At 50.8% G+C, this 20,844-nt stretch overlaps 1 protein-coding gene across 4 annotated transcripts in view; it reads right to left on the bottom strand.

Annotated features, from left to right (window-relative positions):
- LOC111149627 (adaptor related protein complex 2 alpha 2 subunit) overlaps positions 1-20,844 on the bottom strand; it is an 80,659-nt gene that overhangs the window by 43,746 nt on the left and 16,069 nt on the right. For all 4 annotated transcript variants that reach the window (XM_022506799.1, XM_022506797.1, XM_022506798.1 and 1 more), the window contains exon 2: positions 1,823-1,891. In XM_022506799.1, coding sequence (XP_022362507.1) covers positions 1,823-1,891 — 69 coding nt within the window. The remainder of the gene's footprint in view (positions 1-1,822; positions 1,892-20,844) is intronic.

The following is a 20,844-nucleotide window of genomic DNA, read 5'->3' as shown; positions in this document are numbered from 1 at the left end:
GCAGACCTTCAGAGCCCCCCGTGTGTATGGAGTGGATGTGAGTGTGAGTGTGTACAGCCACAAGCGTGGCCGTGGCAGTGTGCTTGTGGGCACAGACTGGAGGAGGGGTGCGCTGCTGGGTCCCCCAGGGCCCTGAAGAGCTTCACTAGCTATGAAAGCCATGAACATGCTCGCTTCTCCTCAGAGCCAGTGTCCCAACACTCTGGGCAAGGGCAAGGCCAGCCCAGGCTGCCTCCAGCCTCCGTGCCTGCCGCACCAGCACTTGCCCGTCGGACCTGGACTGCCCTCCCTCCTTCCCTGCCTTCCAAGGCCTGAGATTCCGAGCCATGTCCTATAGCCAGAACCACCCCTTTGCAAGTTCAGTTGCTTTTGTAGCAGAGGAGGGCCAGGTCGGGGAGAGCTGTCAGCCATAAGCCCTGAAATAAAGCAGTCGATGCAAAAAAAAAAAAAAAAAAAAAGGAAAAGAAAACAATACTTTCCCTAGCACTCAACAGAGAAACACCCAAATTCCACTAGTTTTTGCATCACTTGATAACACAGGATATCCATTCTCAAGTCCTGAAAAGCCATCCATTCCTAGAAATTCTGCCTGCCACCCACCCCTACAGCTCTTGGACTCCGTCCTAGCCCTCTCCTCCACTAGCTAATTCTGGGCAGCCTCAGCCACTCTCGGGCTGCGCGGACACTTGAACCAGATCTCAAACCCAGAAAAAGTAAAGGCTTCAAACTAAGGGTCTCCAGTCAAGACTAAAATCCTACGCCTGACAGTTCTTCAAAATGGGGGTCTTTTCTCAGGGAAAGTGGCGGTCTACCGAGAGGGTTAGGTCACGTCCACTCCTCATCCACAAAGCCAAACGGGCTTCCTTAGGGAGCTGCTAATTACCTGCACCGAGACCCACAAGCAGCCTCCGGCGGTGCCTCTCTTTGAGACCTCCACCTTGAACCGGGTCAGGGACAAGGCTGGGTCCAGCGAGGGGCCACCCGACCTGGTTACTTCTACATGAGCTGTCAATGGCAAGAGCAACCAATGGCTTGACTTCAAACACATCTTACTTCTGGGGCACTGGGTGGCCCAGTCAGCTGACCGTCTGACCCTTTGATTTCACTCAGGTCCTCATCTCAGGGTTGCACGACCCAGCATCGGGCTCCGCGCTCAGCAGGGAATCTGCATGAGATTCTCTCCCTCTCCCTCTGCCCCTCACACTCACTCACTCGCTCACTCTTTCTGTCTCATAAATAAAAAAATAAAATCTTTTAAGCAGATTTCATTTTTTTAAAAAGATTTTATTTATTTATTTGACAGAGAAAGACACAGAGAGAGACGGAACACAAGCAGGGGGAGTGGGAGAGGGAGGTGCAGGCTTCCCACAAAGCAGGGAGCCCAATGCAGGGCTCAATCCCAGGAGCCTGGGATCATGACCTGAGTCGAAGGCAGATGCTTAATGACTGAGCCACCCAGGCGCCCCAAACACATTTTAACTGTAACAGAGCCATGAGAGTAATCGTGCTCAGAACTTTGGTTTGAAAGAATTAAAATGGCATCAGAAGGCTACTCCCTGCTATATTAAATTTATAAAAGCCCATTTTGGGGGTGCCTCGGTGGCTCAGTGGCTTAAGGCCTCTGCCTTTGGCTCAGGTCATGATCTCAGGGCCCTGGGATCGAGCCCCATATCAGGCTCTCTGCTCAGCAGGAAACCTGCTTCCCCCTCTCTCTCTGCCTGCCTCTCTGCCTACTTGTGATCTCCATCTGTCAAATAAGTAAATAAAATCTTTAAAAAAAAAAAAAAAAGTCCATTTCATGAAAAAGATTGAACATACTTACCTTTAAATTTTGATCTAATGTTTGCCAGTTCCTTGTTTATTCTCTTTATTTCTGCTTCTTTACTTTTACCTAAAAAAAGAGAACACAAATACATTTTTACTTTAACTGATTTCTACGCAAACATCTGTCCCGACAAGACCAACACGTCAGAATCAAAGGCAGAACCAAGTGCTTCTAGGAGGCAAGGAAAGAAGCAATCTCCCAGCGCCGAAACCAGCAGGGAAGTGGTTGGGACAGAAGCTGGGGCCTCACACAGGGCCCCCGGGTGAAAACAGGGCAAGTCCGTAAAAGCACCACACAGGAAAGCAGCCACAACAGGACAGGAGGGCTCTACAGCGCCATTTTCAATCCTGCCTTTTGCCACAGTTCTGGAACCGACAGCACTCAAAACACCTGCTAAACACTTTCCACAGTGAGTCATTATCAGCTAAAAGTTTATTCCTAAAACTGACTGCTACTGCCACGGGCAATTTTTAAAAGTATGAAGTTTTAACTGTACTATGCTTCTAATTTTCTCTATGAAATGCACTGACCTACGAAGTCTGGTAAATCCACTTCTACCATCTGGGAGGAAATCTGGGAAGTTTTCTGCACTACGCGTAAAGGAGATGGAGGGCGCGTCACACGCCTGACAGCCCGGGACGCCGCGCCGGACCCAACCCCACGACATCTGTGCACATGGAGCGTGTCAGAGGAAGAACGGCCATCAGACCATACTCAGGTTTACTCCACCTTGGCCAAGTGTGGAAAGGGAGGCCTAGAGAGCATGGGAGACCTTCTAAGGGCGACACAGTTTGACAAGTACTGTAAAAATATAAGAAACGATTCCTCCCACGGGACACGGTGAGTTGTAGACGAGGGCACGTCTCCGTAAACCCCCGACTACATGAGAGCAGGAACGAGGTTCACGATGGAGCACCATCTCCGGGCTAGTCCTTGCACCAGGACCGCATTCGCAGGGGGAACAAAGGCCTCCAGAGCAGCCTCCCCACCCAGCACCGCCAGCCCCATGTGCTCTACAGCTGTCCTGACACAGGGCGCAACCGTGTCCTCCTCCAGAAATGCTCTCCACATGCTCAGCCCTCCTTTGCCTCCCCTCATGGAACTTATGTCACCTCCTCCAGCAAAGCAACCTCCTCCTGTCCGGGACACTCCAAGAACGTCATTCTTCTTTTACTACCAAGTCGCTAAAACACAGCGCCCTCGAAAGCCCCGGCAGAACAGCTGGTCAGGACAGGGCCATGCGGCCACTCACGCACCAGGCGCATCTGAGTGCCAGGACGTAGGTTAAAATGACACTTCCTGCTTGGGGAGTCACTGCTCCAGTGGGAGGGCAGGAGACCTTTAACAGAACAAGCACGGCGGCCGCTCTGGGGAGCAAGGGGTGCAGGCAGACTGGGAGGGGGCATCCAGGCACCGGCAGGGGCCCTGATGTCACACAGGCCAGAGCCGGTCGCGGGAGTAACAGAAGGAGCAGCCAAAGGCTCCCTGAAGGGTCGGGGAAGGGACGGGGGAACAGGTGAGAGCAGTGGGCTTTAATGGCCCAGGGTGGCAGGTCAAGGGCCAACGGTTTCTTTTTTTCTTTTTTTAAGATTTTATTTATTGATTTGACAGATCACAAGTAGACAGAGAGGCAGGCGGGGCGGGGGCGGGGGAGCAGGATCCCCACTGAGCAGAGACCAATGTGGGGCTCGATCCCAGGACCCTGAGATCATGACCTGAGCCGAAGGCAGAGGTTTTAACCCACTGAGCCACCCAGGCGCCCCGGGCCAACTGTTTCTTAAACCATCCTTCAACAGGGTTATCTTTGCCAAACTAGGCTTTCCGGACCTGGCGCAAATGGCCACGCACACGGTATCCCGGCCGCCCCCTGCTGACGACAGGCAGCTTCACCCACGGCAAACCGCTGTGCAGGCATGTGCAGCTGAGCGTGCCCGTGTGCGAGCACGGATGTGTGTCTGGGTGTGAGCGTGCGCCCGCGAGTGCGCACCCGTGACCCCTCGTGCACGCGTGCTTCTCACCCGGCGCACAGGGATCCGCTCCCGCCCGGCCGCACCTACGTGGCCCTACAGGGCCGAGAGCCCGAGGGGCAGGAACCTGTCCTGTGCAGCTGAAGGGGTCGGTCCGGAGTGGAGCTCAGGAAAACCCTGGGCGGCGGTGGGGAAGAAGTGACGCTAAATGAGCGGGACCTGCTTTCGTAGGAGCCGCAGGTATTAGCCGGGACTCGAAAAGCGTTAAATAAAACTAGAAGCACATGAAGCAAGAGGAGTTACCACCAGGACAGACGGAAAAACACGAGTGAGTCGGGCGCCGGCTGCAGAACAGGACTGAGGGGGCGGCGGTGGCGGCCTTGCACCCAGAGCTTCCTCGCGGCGGACGCTTCACAGCAAACACACGACCACGCGCTTCTGTCCCGCCACGGCCAGCGAGGCGTCCCTGGACAGGGGCACGGGCACAGGCGCGCGAGGCCCGACTCGCTGCTCGGGGCGGCTGCAGTCACCCACCAGCGCCCTCCTTCCCCGGGAAAACCCCCGAGGCCGCAGGACTCCATGCAGCTCATCGGCCAAGGTCGGAGAGAGGAGAGGGGCCGGCCCGCGGGACCGGAGGGAGGGAGGCCCGAAGCGGACCGGCGTGAGCTCAGAAGGCTGTGCGTGGGGCCCAGGGAGCTGCAGCCGCCGCCCGCCGCGCGGACCGGGGCCTGCTCTGAGTCCCGCTGAGCAGCAGACGAGCGGCGGGTCGGGGAAGGCCCAGGGAAGCAGGGCAGGGCCGGGAACCTGCGGAAGCGGTCACTGAGGCAGCAGCTGGGCAGCGCTGCGCGGAAAAGCCCCCCCGACCCTGGCCTCCACCATCCGCTCAGAGAACTGCCCTCACACAGGCATCAGCCACAGCGAGTACCGGGCTCACCTCCCACAGGAGCAGACGTCAGAACAGAGGCCGCGGGAGCAGAACAGCAGCCCCAGGAACAGGGAAAGCGCCTCGGGAAGCAAGCAACAGCAGAGCCCTCTCCTTCAAAGCATGCGGAGAGACCCGAAGAAAACACAGTCCACTAGAAACATTCAGATATCGGGTAACAGAAGTCAAGTAAATCAGAAATTTAAAAAACCATTCCAGAAACGAAGACTAACCCAGAAGGAATAGGAGAACAGATGAACGGAGGTCTTGGCAGGAGAAGACACAAGGAACGTTACCGACACCACGCAGAAACGAAGGACGCGATCAAGGACTCGAGAAAAAAGTCATGAACGCAGAAGTGGAGCGAGACACGCCCTGGGGCCAGCAGGAGCCCCAAAGGAAAAGGCGAGCGCGGCAGCAGGACAGACTACAGCCGCCACCCAGAGGCCTTCCTGAAACCTCCACACCTGCAGCTGGGAGTCCTGACCCCAAACACCACAACCGACACCTACTGCGATGACAGCGCCCGACCGCAAAGGGAAAATCCTCTGAACACACAAGAAGCGCAAGCAGCTCACGCGAGAAGGAAAACCGAAGACACTCGAAGACGCTCGGAGTCCGGCCTCGCCCCGCCACAGAAGCAAAGGACGCGACGGCCGAGCCCTGTGAAAGGAGACGTGCGACCGGGACTCTCCATCCAGCACAGCCAGCCCCCAGCGCGCCCGGCGCCAACCTGACCGAGAGCGAGGGTCCAGAGCACATGGGCGTGCCGCAGGCCCCGGGGACACTCCACGGCAGCGAGCGGGCACCGAGGGGGCACCGAGGCAGCACCAAGGCTTCCGGCGACAGCGAAGGAGCCGCACGGAGGTGCGGGGAGGGGAAAGCACGCAGGCGGCAGCACAAACGCGAAGCACTGCCGTGGCCAGGTGGGGCAGGAGCGGTGCCGGGTCAGGTGTCCCCTGTCACCACACTGACGGTGGCGGGCTCAGAGCCTGTCGTGGTGCAACAGGATGAAGGTCACGAGTGATCAGGATGTAGCCTACCCAGGCACCCCCAGCGTCCTCGAGATCCTGGGGCGGACGAGCTTCAGGAGAAAAGCCCAGCTGTCCTGACCTGAGCTGGAGCCCACAAGGGCCTCATGAGGCATTTTCCCCTCGAGATGAGCACGTGTGTCCCCTCCAGCTGTCCTCGGAGGAGGCTCAGAACAAGACAATGTTGGGTGGCCGTGCGCACCCCCACCTCCAGGCTGTGCTCCGGGAGCACCATGTCACACTACAGGAAGCCAGGCTTCCCGGCAGAAGTGCCGAACCCACGACTGGGCGAGGCCCACGGTAAGCCTGGACTGGACAAGGACTATCGAGGAGCACACACCACCAGGGCCACGTCGGGAACACTCGGCACCCAACGGAGAGACGCCATTAGCCAAAGGGGGGACAGCCCGAGCTTCAGAAAGGATAAAAAGTGCAGTGGCCAAAATTCACCAAAACATTTAAATCCATGAGTTCAAAATTTTATTTAAAAAAAAAAAGCACCTCATTAGTTGAGGATATTAGGGAACCAATTAACTTGGAAACTAGGCACTGGAAGGAAAGAGCCAAGCAGCTGTCGTGCCTCTTCCACATGAAGCGCACCGGGGCAGCCGCTCAGGAAGGGAAGGGGCTCTCGGTCCGAGCATCCCAACACACCCATGGAAGGGATGAGACGACCACCATCTGGTGCCCTCCCGAAGGACTGCCTGGGACCGAGCAGGGAGGCGCACAGCGGCTAGGTCACAGGCGTCAGCAGACAGCACGAGCCCCCGGAACAGCAGGGCAGCACCTCGAGTCTGGCCACGGTGTCAGCTACATGTGATCTGGCCTCCGTCCCCAGCTGCCAGACGGCCAAGAGCACGGGGGACCCCACTAGGGGTTCCCAACGTAATGCCCCTTACACATCCCGGGTCTTCAACAGACCGCTGTGAGGAAAAGGAAGGAGCGCAGACTGAAATATGAAAGAACAGGAAATGTTTAGAAACGGGTAAGACCGAAGCCCGGCGTTCAGGAGGCCCCCGTGGGAGACCCGTAAAGGGTGCCAAGGCACCCAACAATGGCAGTAGGTTTGGGGGAGGTGAATGGGAAAGGGCACATGGAAGGGCCTCTGGGGCCATCACCCCGGTGGAAGTGACAAGTGTGTTCACCTTGTCGTAACTCGTGAATCTGCAGGCACAGGTTTCCCGGGAGGCCTCCTGTTCTACTGCACAGCGAAGAGGAGAACAGAAGAGGAGACTGCCTAGTGAGGCAGTGGACCCGAGGGCAGGGATGTTCACGCCGAAGCTGGACGCTGCCCTGCCCCAGGCTGAGTCCTCGGGTGCATCTGACCACAGCTTCCCCCGCACGAAACCCGAGTCTCTTCCACGGGCGCAGGGTGCCATCCACGCCTCCAGCGCAGCCTGCGCACGAGGTTCCGCGCACTGTGCATCACCCTCCTGTAAGGGGGGACCCAAAGAGATTCTCCGGAACCCCTAGCCATGCCCTTCTCCCCCCACCCTGAGTCCTCCGCAGCTGCTTCCCCTCCCCCTTCCAACTAAGCAGTGAGGATGGCAGCCTCAAGAAACCCCCCAACCTCTCCGAACAGGGTGGGGTGCCCCTCGCGCCTGCTGCCACAGTGACCTCAGTCTCCCAGGCACTTCCTGTCCCTGCCCCCAACCTGATCCTCTTCCACCTCAACAGCCTTGCACAGGCACCCCCGCCACAGGGCTGGCTGGCGACCAACAGGGACAAAGGAGGCTGGGCAGGATGAGTGGGGCTCCCTCTCGAGGGGAGGAGCCCATCAGCCCACGCAGGGACTCCCAGCAAGAGGGGAACTCCCAAGATGGTATGCAGACACACCTCAGTGGAGGGCCCGGTGCGGGGTCCTCCCTGGGCTCAGGTTTAGGCCAGACCGCCCAAATCACCAGACTAGGCCCGGACTGCGGCCCAGGGCCACCATCTCACGCAGAGACACCACCATGGAGGCCAAGGAGCACCAGCCCTCACAACACAGCCCACAGATGGAGCCCTGAACTGGACACGGGGTGGCTGACTCCGCTGACCAAGGCTATGCCCAAGTGTCAACCCTGAAAACGCCAAAGGGGTGTTCCACCTGCTGCACTGGGCTCGAACGTGCCGGTCTAAGGTAAGTTTTGAAGGAAATCTAGGGGCGCCTGGATGGCTCAGAGGGTCAAGCCTCTGCCTTCGGCTCAGGTCATGATCTCAGGGTCCTGGGATCGAGCCCCGCATCGGGCTCTCTGCTCGGCGGGGTGCCTGCTTCCCCTCTCTGTCTCTGCCTGCCGCTCTGCCTACCTGTGATCTCTGTGGGTCAAATAAATAAAATCTTCTTAAAAAAATAAAAAAATAAAAAATAAAGGAAATCTAGTATGACTGCAAGTGACCGATAATCCACATAAGGGTTAACACATTCAAACCAACAAGATGTCCTAAATTTACCAAAATGCCCAGGCAGGAGGCCCCTTCTGCGGCGCACCATCAGTTCACCATTCTCCATGACGTGAGGACATCGCAGGGCAACCTGTCCACCGGGGTTGGGCAAGGGCTGCCCTGGCAAAGGCTAGTTCCTGCTCACTCAGACTGTACCTCTCTCCAGGCAGAGGACCCCAAGAGCCACCACGCCACCCCCCGCTGCGGGAGCAAATCATCTTTTCAGATGAAGCATTAGCTTTCATGATGGGGAGAGGTTTACTGCCCACCCCGACTTCAAAAACCAATTTCCAAAGGGAAAATTTGTCGATGAGAGTAACTGGGCTGGAGCGATGAGCCTCACCAGGCTTGACCTTCTCCAAGGTGAAGACATTCTGGTCTCTGCCACCCTGTGTGTCTCTATCTAAACGCAGCAGGTCGGGCAGCCGCTGAGGGCACTGAGCTCCTAGCAGGCAATCCGACCACAGTGAACTTAGAGCTCTGCGAGCTAATGAACAACCTGGACTAGCCCAAAACCACTGCCCAAAAACGAGCTACAATTTGTGCCCAGCAAGTAGCAAAGAACGCACTCTGTGCGGACAGGCTTCGATAAAGGCTCCTGGATTTTCAGAATTACCGCCCCGGTCATTCTTCTGGAATAACATGCTGGTTAATGATTTCTTCTTGTTTGCGTGCTGAACTAATCAACTGACAGTATTATGTTCTGTGACCCCAACTTTGGAAACGGAGAGTACAGGAGCCCATCACAACTTACCAGAGATTCCAAACCACTAAAATGTGAAGGTAGTAAGTATGAAATTTACAATAAAATTTGGTCTAAATAGAGAACTTTGGTCTATGTATAAATGGTTTCACTAAGTAAACCTAAAGCCCAAAATTTAGCAAACAAAAGCCTATTTTTTTTTAAGTTTATTTATTTTCAGTAATCTCTACACCCAATGTGGGGCTGGCACTCGACCCCGAGATCACGAGTCACACACTCTCTGTCTGAGCCAGGCACGCAGCCCCAAAAGCCCACTTCTGAAGGAAGATACTGTTGCCGAAGTTGCGCGGCAGGTGTGAGCACGGGGGCCCACGAGGTCGGCAATCAAGCCAGGACCCGAATGCTGCCCCGTGTCTCCGCGGCTGTGTGGCCTTGCCGTGCCTCAGTTTCTCCTTCATTACATGGGACTGCCACCCACCAACGTGCTGGGATGAGGACCACACAGGGTAACAAGCAAAAAGTGCACACAGCGCGGCGAGCGCAGAAGGGTGTAGGAATCATCACCAGGGACATTCCGCACATTTTCTCTTAACTCATGTGCAGGAGGAGGGGGTCTCAGCACAGAAACCCTCAGCGACAACAAATCAGAAGAAAAGACTTCAAAGGTCAAAGTCGTTCTGCCACAGAAGATAAAGACACTCCAAACTCTGACAAATGGCGAACCGGACCGTCTTTTCTTCACTGAATATAGCTGACACACAATTGTGTTAGCTTCAGGAATACAACACAGGGATTCAACATTTATATACATTCAAAAGTGACTGCCCCCAGGGCACCCGGCTGGCTCGGTCAGGTACGTGTCTGACTCCCGGCTTTAGACCCGGTCGGGATCTGCCAGGCGGTGAGATGGGGCCTCAGGCCACACGCCCAGCGGGGCGTCTGCTTGACTCACTGTCCTGTGCGGCTCCTGCACCACATGCTCTTTCTCTCTGTGATGTTTTTAGAAAAGGGATCTCCACTATAACCCTAGCTGCCGTCCGTCATCCTACCAAGCGGTTACATGTTACCAGCTATACGTTACATCCCCATGTCTGATTTATTTTGTAACTGCTAGTCTGTTCCTTTTAACCCCTTTCCCCTTTTCTGATCAAGCCCCAACCTCCTCCAAGGCAACCACCAGTATGTTCTGGTATTTTTATTCCAAGATTTATTTGGAAGAACACGTACCTCCAAGCAGGGAGGAGGGGCAGAGGGAAAGGGAGAGAAAGAGACAACCCCAAGCATACTCTGCACTGAGAGCAGAGCCCAACCCAAGCTCGACTCAGACCCTAAGACCATGAGCTGAGCTGAAATCAAGAGTCGGACGCTCAGGGGGTTAAAGCCTCTGCCTTCGGCTCAGGTCATGATCTTAGCGTCCTGGGATCGAGCCCTGCGTCGGGCTCTCTGCTCAGCGGGGAGCCTGCTTCCCCCTCTCTCTCTCTCTGCCTGCCTCTCTGCCTACTTGTGATCTCCATCAAATAAATAAATAAAATCTTAAAAAAAAAAAAGAATGTAGCCTTAAAAAAAAAAAAAGGGTCAGACGCTCAACCAAACAAGCCACCCAGGCGCCCCCGTTTTGTTGGTTTTTTTTTAATACTCTATTTTTTTGAGAGCAAGAACAAGCGGGGAGGAGAGGCAGAAGCAGAGGAGAAGCAGGCTCCTGGCCGAGCAGGGAGCCTGATGCAGAGCTCAATCCCAGGACCCTGGATCACCCCCTGAGCTGAAAGCAGAGGCTCAGCGGAGTGAGCCATCCAGGCATCCCTAAAGTTTTATTTCTTTAAGTAATCTCTATGCTCAACGTGGGCCTCAAACTTACAACCTCAAGATTGAGAGTCTCACGGCCCACTGACCAAGCCAGCCAGATGCCCCTGTCTTTTCACTCTCCTGATAGCATTCTGAAGCATGAAAGTTTTAATTTTGATGAAGTCTAATTTTCTCGTCACTTATACTTCTGTCAATGTATCTGAGAAGCCGTTTCCCAAGGTCACCAAAATTTACTTCTATATTTTCTTGTAAGAGTTCTATAGCTTTAGCTTTTGCGTTTAGGCTTATGATCCATTTTGAGTTAATTTTTGCGTATAGTGTGAGGCAGGGGTTAATTTCATTCTTTTATGCGTGGATGTCCAGTTCTCCCAGCACCATTAGTTAAAAGACTATTCTCTTCCCTCACTGAACCAGCACTTGGCACTCTTGTCAAAAATCAAATGACCAAAAATGTAAAATGTATTGTATTCTCAATATCATTCCATTAATCTATACCTATCATTATACCATAACGACATTGTCTTGATTACTTTGTATTACGTTTTGGAAAAGAGAAGTGAATCCACCAACTTTGCTTATCCTTTCCAAGACTAATCTGACGACTATGAGTCCCTTGAATTTCTACGTGAATTTTAGAATCCGCTTATCTCGAGGTGAGGGGGAGGGGGAACCTAGGATTTTTTTTTTAATAAGGGTGCACTAAATCCCTAGGTTAATTGGGGATTATTGGTGTCTCCCAATCCACAAACATGGGGCGTCCTTAGGGCGCCTTTACTGCCTTCCAACAACTGTCCGCAGTTAACTGTATGAGCCTCACGTGCGCTACAACTTACTCCTCCAGTTTATCCTGGGGCTCCAACTCGCCACCCTAAGGGTCAGAGTTACGTGCTCTGCCGCCTGAGCCAGGCAGGTGCTCCTGTATTTCGTTTTTTGATGCTATTATAAATAGGACAGTTTCCTTCATGGTTAGTGTAGAGAAATACAATTGACTTTTCCCTATCGATTTTATATACCACAACCTTGCTCAACCCATTTGTAATTCTAACAGTTTTCTCCTGGATTCCTTAGGATTTTCTATGCACAGAATGGTGGCAGCTCTACATGGGGTCCGTTCTCTTTCTTTCCAACCTGGATACCTTTTTCCCTTTCTCTTTTGTCACTGCCCAGGCTACAATCTCCAGGAGTAAACAGGAGCAGTGACAGCAGAAACATCCTTGTCATGTTCCTAATCTTAAAGGGAAACATTCGGTCTCTCACCATTAAGTCAGATCTTAGCTGTAGACGTTTCATAGATACCCTTTATCAAATCAAGACGTTCCCTCATATTTCTAGTTTGTTGAGTATTTCTTTCCTAAGAGTGTATTTGCGGGACAGCTGGGTGGCCCAGTCAGTTAAGCATCTGCCTTCAGCCCAGATCATGATCACAGGATTAAAAAATAAATAAACTTAAAAAAAAAACAAGACTTTAGCTTCTAGATTCACAACAGATTTTATACTGTAGTTTTCTTTCCTATAATGTGTTTGTCTGATCCTGTTATTAGGATAATAATTACCTCAGAGGGGTACCCGGGTGGCTCAGTGGGTTAAAGCCCCTGCCTGCAGCTCGGGTCATGGGTCCCAGGGTCCTGTGATCGAGCCCCACATCGGGCTCTCTGCTCAGCAGGGAGCCTGCTTCCCGCCCCCACCCCTGCCTGCCTCTCTGCCTACTTGTGATCTCTGTCTGTCAAATAAATAAAATCTTTAAAAATAATAATAATAACCTCAGAATAAGTTGGAGAGTATTCCTTCCTCTTCTATTTCTTTTTTTTTTATGATTTTTTTCTAAATTTATTTATTTGAGAGAGAGAGAGAGAGTACATGCATGCACAAGCAGGGGGAGCAGCAGAGGGAGAGGAGGAAGCGGACTTCCAGCTGAGCAGGGAGCCCAACGTGGGGCTCGATCCCAGGACCCTGGGATCATGACCCAAGCTAAAGGTAGACCCTTAACCAACTGAGCCACCCAGGTGCCCTTCTATTTCTTTTCAAAGAGTGTGGGAAGGATCAGAACTGTTTACTTGAGTGTTGGATAAATTCACCAGTGAAGCCATCTGGGCCATGATTTATTCTTGTGCGAAATATTTAAATTACTAATACAATTTCTTTACTTGTTATGAACCTACGCAGATCTTTTGTTTCTTCTTGAGTCAATTTCAGTTATTTGTGTCTTTCTACAAATTTCTCCATCTTATTTAAATTACCTAATTTTGGGGGTGCCTGGGTGGCTCAGTTGTTAAGCATCTGCCTTCAGCTCAGGTCATGATCCCAGGGTCTAGGGATCGAGCCCCACACCAGGCTCCCTGCCTGGCGGGAAGCCTGCTTCTCCCTCTCCCACTCCCCCTGCTTGTGTTCCCTCTCTTGCTGTGTCTCTGTCAAATAAATAAATAAAATCTTGAAAAAAAAATAAATTACCTAATTTTTGGTATACAATTATTCATAGCATGCCATTACAATACTTTTTATCTCTGCAAAGTCAGTAGTAGTGTCCCTTCTTTCATTCTTGATTTCAGTAATTTTGAGTCTTTCCTTTTTTTCTTGGTCAGTCTAGCTAAAGGTTTGTCAGTTTTGCTGATCTTTTCAAAGAACCAATCTTTGATCTAATCTTTGTTATTTTCTTCTTTCTGCTTGCTTTGGGTTTTGTTTGCTCTTTTTTATTTCTGGGTTCTTAAAGTGAAATATTAGGTTGATGATTTTAGATCTTCTTTCTTAAATAGGTATTTGCAGCTGTAAGTCTCCCCCCAAGCCCTGCCCTTACTGCATCCCTTACGTTTTGGCATATTGGGCTATTTTCATTTATCTTATTCTTTTACTCTCCCTTTGTTGAGGGAGATCATCAAGAAGATGAGATTCCCAGTTAACCGGAGAACTAGACGCAGGCAATCGGCACCTCCTCACCGCCATCCTGTCCTTGGAATGTGGGTTCCACTTGGCTCCTCTCCCAAAAGCTGCGGCAAGTGTAGGGACAGCCTCGAGAGAGCGATGCGGTCCTGAGACCATCTGGACAGCACAGGTGACTGAAGCCAGTCAAGGCCTCTACGGAAACTCTGTAAGGAGCGGTGAGCAGACACAAAGACCCTTGAGTCCTGCAGCTGCGCATGCCGAGCCTCACTTGTAAACTGTTTTGCTTATGAAACCCGCCGCCTACCACTCTGCAGCAGCCCGCTCTTCAGTCCGTCTCTCCCTGCCCTCCGAACAGAGCCTAGCATCCGACTACGCCCGGGAAGCTCCGAAGGCGCTTACAACCCAACACCCTGTGTCTTCTTCTGTGACGTGGTGGCTCCTGAGGACGGTGTCTGATCTTCACATACTTGTGAATTTTCCAAATTTCCTTCTATTACTGATTTTTCTCATTTCATCCCATTGTGGCTGAAGAACATATTTTGTATGATTTCAATCCTTTTAAATTCACTGAGGCTTTTGTTTATGGGCTAACATACACTCTATGCTGAAGAATGCCCCCGTGCACTGGAGAGGATGTGAACTCCGCTTGCTTTGGGTGGAAACAGTCCATAAATGTCAGGTCTGGCTGGTCTGCAGCGCGGAGTCTCTGTCCACTGCTAATCACGTCTGCTTGTGTGTCTGCTACTGAAAGTGGCACACCGGGCGCCTGGGTGGCTCAGTGGGTTAAGCCGCTGCCTTCAGCTCAGGTCATGATCTCAGGGTCCTGGGATCGAGTCCCGCATCGGGCTCTCTGCTCAGCAGGGAGCCTGCTTCCCTCTCTCTCTCTCTCTCTGCCTGCCTGTCTACTTGTGATCTCTCTCTGTCAAATAAATAAATAAAAAATCTTTAAAAAAAAAAAAAAAAAGTGGCACACCGAAGTCTCCAATATCACAGTCATCTACTTCTCCCCTTCAGCTCATCACGAATTTCGTCTCTGTAGTTCGGGCTCTGTTATTAAGTGTGACTACATATGTTGATGTATCTTGAGAGAGTCACTCCTTACCATTATAAAATGTTCTTCTAGGTCTCTGAATTTTTGTCTTAACGTCTATTCTGTCTGATCCTAGCACAGCCCCTTGGGCTCTCTTCTGGTTACTACTTAAAAGGCACATTATTTTTCTTCCTCTTACTTGTTGTCTTTTAATCTAAGGTGTCTTTTTAAGACAGTGTATAGATGGATTTTTTAAAAATCCATTCTGCCTATCTCTGCTTTTTTTATTTTTTTAAGAAGGCTCAACTCAAGAAGGCTTGAACTCACAACCCTGAGACCAAGACCTGAGATTAGAGCAAGAGTCACTCAACCTACTGAGCCACCCAGGTGCCCCCATCTCTGCCTTTTAATTCAAGTGTTTAATCCGGTTATATCTAAAATAATTACTGATAAGGTAGGGCTCTTATTTACCATTTTGCTTATCTTTGATGTATCTTGTACCTCTGTTCCTATATTCTTCCCTTACGGTCTTCTTTTGTGTTAGATATTTTTAGTGCACCACTTTAATTCCCTTGTTTCTTTTTCTGTACTTTTTTAGCAACTTTCCTAGTAGTTGCCTAGACATTATAATTAACACCTTAACTTAAACCAATCCAATCTGGGTTAATATGAACTTAACTATAATAGTACAGAGAAATTTTACTCCAATATACGCTGTCTGCTCCCTTCCCCCTCCTTTGCACTACTGTAATACAAATTACCTCTTTATACATTAAAAGCCCATCAGTACAGTTCTATTTAAACTGTATTTTTTTTAAGATTTTATTTATTTATTTATTTGACAGAGAGATCACAAGCAGGCAGAGAGGCAGGCAGAGAGAGAGGAGGAAGCAGGCTCCCCTAGACAGCAGAGAGCCCGATGCGGGGCTCGATCCCAGGACTCGGAGATCATGACCTGAGCCAAAGGCAGCGGCTTAACCCACTGAGCCACCCAGGCGCCCCCTATTTAAACTGTATTTAAATTAATTAAGATTGTCTTATGCAGTTTTGTTTTAAACCAAGTAAAAGACAAAAGGTCATTAAAAAAAAAAAAAAAAACTATGCTTTTAGACGTACCCACACAGTCGTCTTTGCCACGGCTCTTCCTTTCTTTGTGGCCTCCATGACTTAATGCCCCTCGTTTCGGCCTGAAGCGCTCCCTTTAGTATTTATTGTGGGGCAGGTGTGCAAACAACAAATTCCCTCTCTCTTGTTTACGAAATGATATCTTAATTTCTGCATGTCGGAAGGATGCTCTTGCTGTAGACACAAGTCTTGGCTGACAGGCATTTTCTTCCGCATTCTGTAGCTGTCGGCCACTGCCTTCTGAGCTCCACGGCTTCTGATGAGAAGTGAGCTGTGAATCTTGAAGGTCTCTCAAAAATGAGAAGTCACTTTCCTCACTGCTTTCCAGAATGTCCCCATGTCTTTGTCTTTCAACAGTTTGACTGTGACGTGTCTAGATACTGATCTCCTTAGATCAATCCTTCTGGGAGGTCATCTTGGATGCGCAGGTAAGTGTCTGAGACCGAATTCAGAGAGTTTATGTCTTCAAATAACCTTTGTGCACTTTTCTCCTATTCCTCTCTTTATGAGACTCTAATTACGGGTATATCAGTATGCTAGATGACGTCCCAAAGATCTCCAAAGCTCTGTTCTTTTTTTAAGATTGTATTTATTTATTTATTTGAGAGAGAGTGAGCGAGCGAGAGAGAGAGAGAACTGGAGGGAGAAGCAGACTCCACTGCTGAGCAGGGAGCCCAATGAAGGGCTCAATCCCAGGACTCCAGTATCATGACCTGGGCCAAAGGCAGACATTTAATAGACTGAGCCACCGAGGTGCCCCTGTTCATTTTTTCTTTGTTCTTTTTTTCTTTCTGTTCCTCAGATTGGATTTATACTTACCTTGATATTGATCTTAATTTAATTATCTTAACAAACCAATTCTCAAATTCACTGATTCTTTCTTCTGCCAGCTCAGATCTGCCACTAAGCCCCTCCAGTAAATTTTTCACTCTAGTTATTATATTTTCAACTCCAGAGTTTCAATTTGGCTTTTTTTTAATAATTTCTACCTCTTCTTTGATATGCTCTATTTCGTGAGACATCATTTTCATGTTTTAATTCTTCAGACACAGTTTAAGTTCTTGGCACAGATTTAGAATAGCAGATTGGAAGACCTTGTCTAATAAGTTCAACATCTGGACCCTTTCAAGGATAGTTTCTACTGGCTACTTTTTTCCCTGTGTACAGACTTTATTTTCCTTTTTCTTTGTACATCTCCTAATTTTATTGAAAACTGGACATTTTAGGTAATATAATGTGGCAATTCTGGAAACGCAAACGCCCCCTCCCCAGGAATTATTGTTGCTATTTGCCGTTACTCTGGTTGTTGCTGTGTCCATTTCTTTAGTGACTTCCTGAACTAGTTCTGTAAAGTCTGTAATTCCCTAGAGTTTACAGCTACCGAAGTCTTGGCTTAGCTGACTTAGTGGTCAGTTCATGACTGACCGGGGATCGCCTTCAGGGCCTTGAGCAAGTGTCCCAGACACTGCCAAGGAACTCTGTGTGTGAAGCCCGTCAGCACTCGGGCCGGATGTAACTCTGCCTCTGCTTCACTCCCTGTTTGCACAGGGACTCACGACTGGCCGGAGGTGAGAGACTGCGGCCTTCTCAAGTCTTTCCCAGGCATACGTACAATCCTGCACTCACGCAGCCTTCCAGATCCACAGAAACCTGTCAGAGCCTTTCAAAGCACCTTGATGGCATGTCATTCTTTGCATCTTCCTTTGAAGATTTTGACCAGATGCCTGTTTGCCCCCAACTGTGATATTAAACAAATGTCACTGACTGTTTTCCACGACACACTAGGACAGGGCTTTTCCCACTGAACGAAGTCAAATAATGTTAAGTTCTGCAAATGAGGCTTTTCCGGAAAGCTACAAGACGGGCCAGACAGTAACCGTGCTCTAAGAACAGGACTTTCTGAGGGGCTCCAAACCCGACTGGTCTCTCCAGTGGCTGCAAGGCTGCCTGTTTTCACAGCTACATGGTTGTGAAGCCGCCTACTGTCAGCGCCGCTGCAAATCACAGGAGAGGAGACTGAGAGGAGGTCAAGTTAGAGGTTCAACAGTTTTGCTGAATAAATCCGCCTGACACCGTTTGAACCTTTAGTTAATTTCCAGAGCTCGGGCAGAGTCGATTTAGACGGTTTTTACCACTGTTTTCAATGTCTTTATGGCGGGATGGACTGATGGAGGTTCTCAATCCACCATTCTGAGTAAATGGCAATTCTGCTACAGATTCAAAGCCACTACTAATAGAGTACTTGACCACCCGCGCCCTGTCGATTCTGCTCTCTGTATCTCCAAAATCCACCCCACCTTTCCATTCCTACTCCCTTGATTCATACCCTCACCATCTCCTACACCAAAGCAATTTCCTGCCTCTAAGCCTAGTCTAAAATCCATCCTCTGCGTTCAAAATTACTGTTCTACTAAGAAAAAATAAGTTGCATAGTGTCACTGTCCTGCTGAAAATACATCAGTGGACCACACCTTCCAGAGGAGGTCCCCCATGCTCTGCTCCGGCCTGTCTCTCCTGTCCTGTCCTACTGCCAGAACCCCACCACCTGCTAGACACTACTCATGCTAAAAACCACCCACAACTCCATGCATCCTGCTGCCACTCTTCAGCGTGACACACGGTGTTCCCCACTTTCCTGGACCATCTCCTTGCACTGTGAGCTTAGTAAGACCTGACCCAAATACTATCTCTGTATTACCGTGCCTGACCGCTCTCTCCTAAGCTCATCATTACTCATTTTCACTACTCATCTCACACCACTTAACACTATGCATTCAAGGGCTTGAGCAACGCTGAGGACAGAGACCATGTCTCATTATTCCCAATGTTTAATGTGTAAAAACAAACAAACCAAAAAACAAACAAACAAAAAAAGCCACAGTCTTTATAATGCTCTACGAAGGCCCTACATACCACTGTCTCCCCAGCTCCATACCACTCTGACCTAACCGCCCGCTCCCGTCCTCTGGGCTTGCTCTAATGCAGCCGCATCGGCCTGCTGTCTCCTGCGTACACTGCTCATCTCCCCGCCGTGAAAGCCTTCGCACGTGTGGTTCCCTCTGTCCAAGGTATTCTCCCCGCTCAGTGCCTTCAAGTGGCCTTCACAGCAAGACCAATATTGATCAGCCTATTTGGAGTTGAAAACACAGCCTCATATTCCCCACCACCTTCTCTCCCTAACTTCTCTCTTGCACTTACTGTCTTCCAACATAAGCTGTAATTTCCTTTCTATTCTCCAGCTCCATCTACCAGAATGTACGTGAGCTCCCTGTGAGCAGGCAGACTTGTGCATCTGAGTCACTGGTGTGGCCTTGGAGCGCAGGACAGGACCTGGAACTCAGCAGGTCCTCAGTTGATGCTCCGTGAGGACAGCAGGCCCAGCACACGGTGTGCGTTAACAACAGCGTACGTCTGAGTCCTTATCATATGCTAAACTGTCCCAAGAGCTTTTACACAACTGAGCTAACAAACCACTAAGTTTGGGGTTGCCTGGGTGGCACAATTGGTTAAGCATCTGGCTCTTGGTTTCGGCTCAGATCAGGATCTCAGGGTAGGGAGATCAAGCCCAGCATCAGGCTCTGAGCTCAGCAGGGAGTCTGCCTGAGATTCTCTCTCTCTCCCTCTGCCCCTCTCAATCACATTCTGTCTCTCTCAGTCTCTAAAATAAATAAACAAATAAATCTTTAAAAAAAAAAGGGGGGGGCACTGGGTGGCTCAGTGGGTTAAAGCCTCTGCCTTCGGCTCAGGTCATGATCCCAGGGTCCTGGGATCGAGCCCCGCATCAGGCCCTCTGCTCAGCGGGGAGCCTGCTTCCTCCTCTCTCTCTGCCTGCCTCTCTGCCTACTTGTAATTTCTGTCTGTCGGGTAAATAAATAAAATCTTAAAAAAAAAAAAAAAAAGATCTCAGGGTCCTGGGATTGAGCCTTCCATCGGGCTCCCTGCCCAGCGGGAAGCCTGCTTCTCCCTCTCCCGCTCCCCTGCTTGTGTTCCCTCTCTCGCTATGTCTCTCTCTGTCAAATAAATAAATAAAAATCTTAAATTAAAAAAAAAACCAGCCAGGGATGCCTGGGTGGCTCAGTCTGTTAAGCATCTTCCTTCGGCCTGGGTCATGATCCCAGGGCCCTGGGATCGAGTCCCACATGGGGCTCCCTACTCAGCAGGGAGCCTGCTTCTCCCTCTGCCTGCCCCTTCCCCTGCTTGTGCACACTCTCTCTCTCCCGCTAGTGTTCTCTCTCTCTCTGACAAATAATCTTTTAAATAAATAAGTAATAAAATAAATATATACACGTATACATACAGTATACACGTACATAAAATTAGTCCGAAACTCACGTAAAGGAAGAAGACCGTATGATAAGAGTGGTCACCACAATCTGGGATGCTGGAAAGAGGTGACCAAGCGGCAACTACTCAGACTGACAGAGCGAGCTGGGCCCAGCTGCCTGCGAGGGGGAAAACTAGGGAAACGAGCCTTCCCGAGAACCAGAAAGGCCTAGGACTGAAACCGTCAGGTGCCTCGGGAGGCGGGCCTCAGGAGGAGGCTAAGTCTATGTAAGGAGCAGCGGGCTCCCTCCAGCACACCCTGCTGTCAGGCAAACTGTCTGCCACCACCAGCAGAAGACCAGAGGTTCCCCCTCTGGAAAAGCAGGAACACAGAAGCTCTAGCCCTGGTGACACCGGCGAAGGCTGGGATACGGTGCCGAGCCGAGAAGAGCACCCCTGAGTGACGACTCACTGGTGGGGAAACCCGCCGTCCCGGAACAACGGCAGCTGGGCTTACAGTCCCCGCCTGCATCACCAGGCGAGAGACGAGACTGAAGCATCATTCTGGAGAGACTGAGGAGACCACTGACATGCAGGTTCCCCCAGTGACAGAGACCCCTCACCCCTCACCGTGCAGGGAGGCCTCCCGCGGGAGCTCTGACCATGCTGGCCAAGGCCGGTGCGTGTGCGGGCACAGGGTCCCGCCACCCGGCACCCGGGAAGTGCCCACAGCATGAGCCAGAGACCAAAGCCAACCTGCAGAAAAGGAGAGCAGAGCAAAGAGGCTCTGCAGAGCAAGACACTCCAAAGCAACACAGAGAAAATACAGGGGTTTTTTAATATTTTATTTATTTATTAATTTGACAGAGATCGC

The sequence above is a fragment of the Enhydra lutris genome, unplaced genomic scaffold (assembly GCF_002288905.1).
Source record: "Enhydra lutris kenyoni isolate GAN:26980312 unplaced genomic scaffold, ASM228890v2 scaffoldscaffold22, whole genome shotgun sequence".
Lineage (NCBI taxonomy): Eukaryota > Metazoa > Chordata > Mammalia > Carnivora > Mustelidae > Enhydra > Enhydra lutris.
The sequence above is the reverse complement of the archived record's forward strand: the minus strand, read 5'-3'. Positions and strand labels throughout refer to the sequence as shown.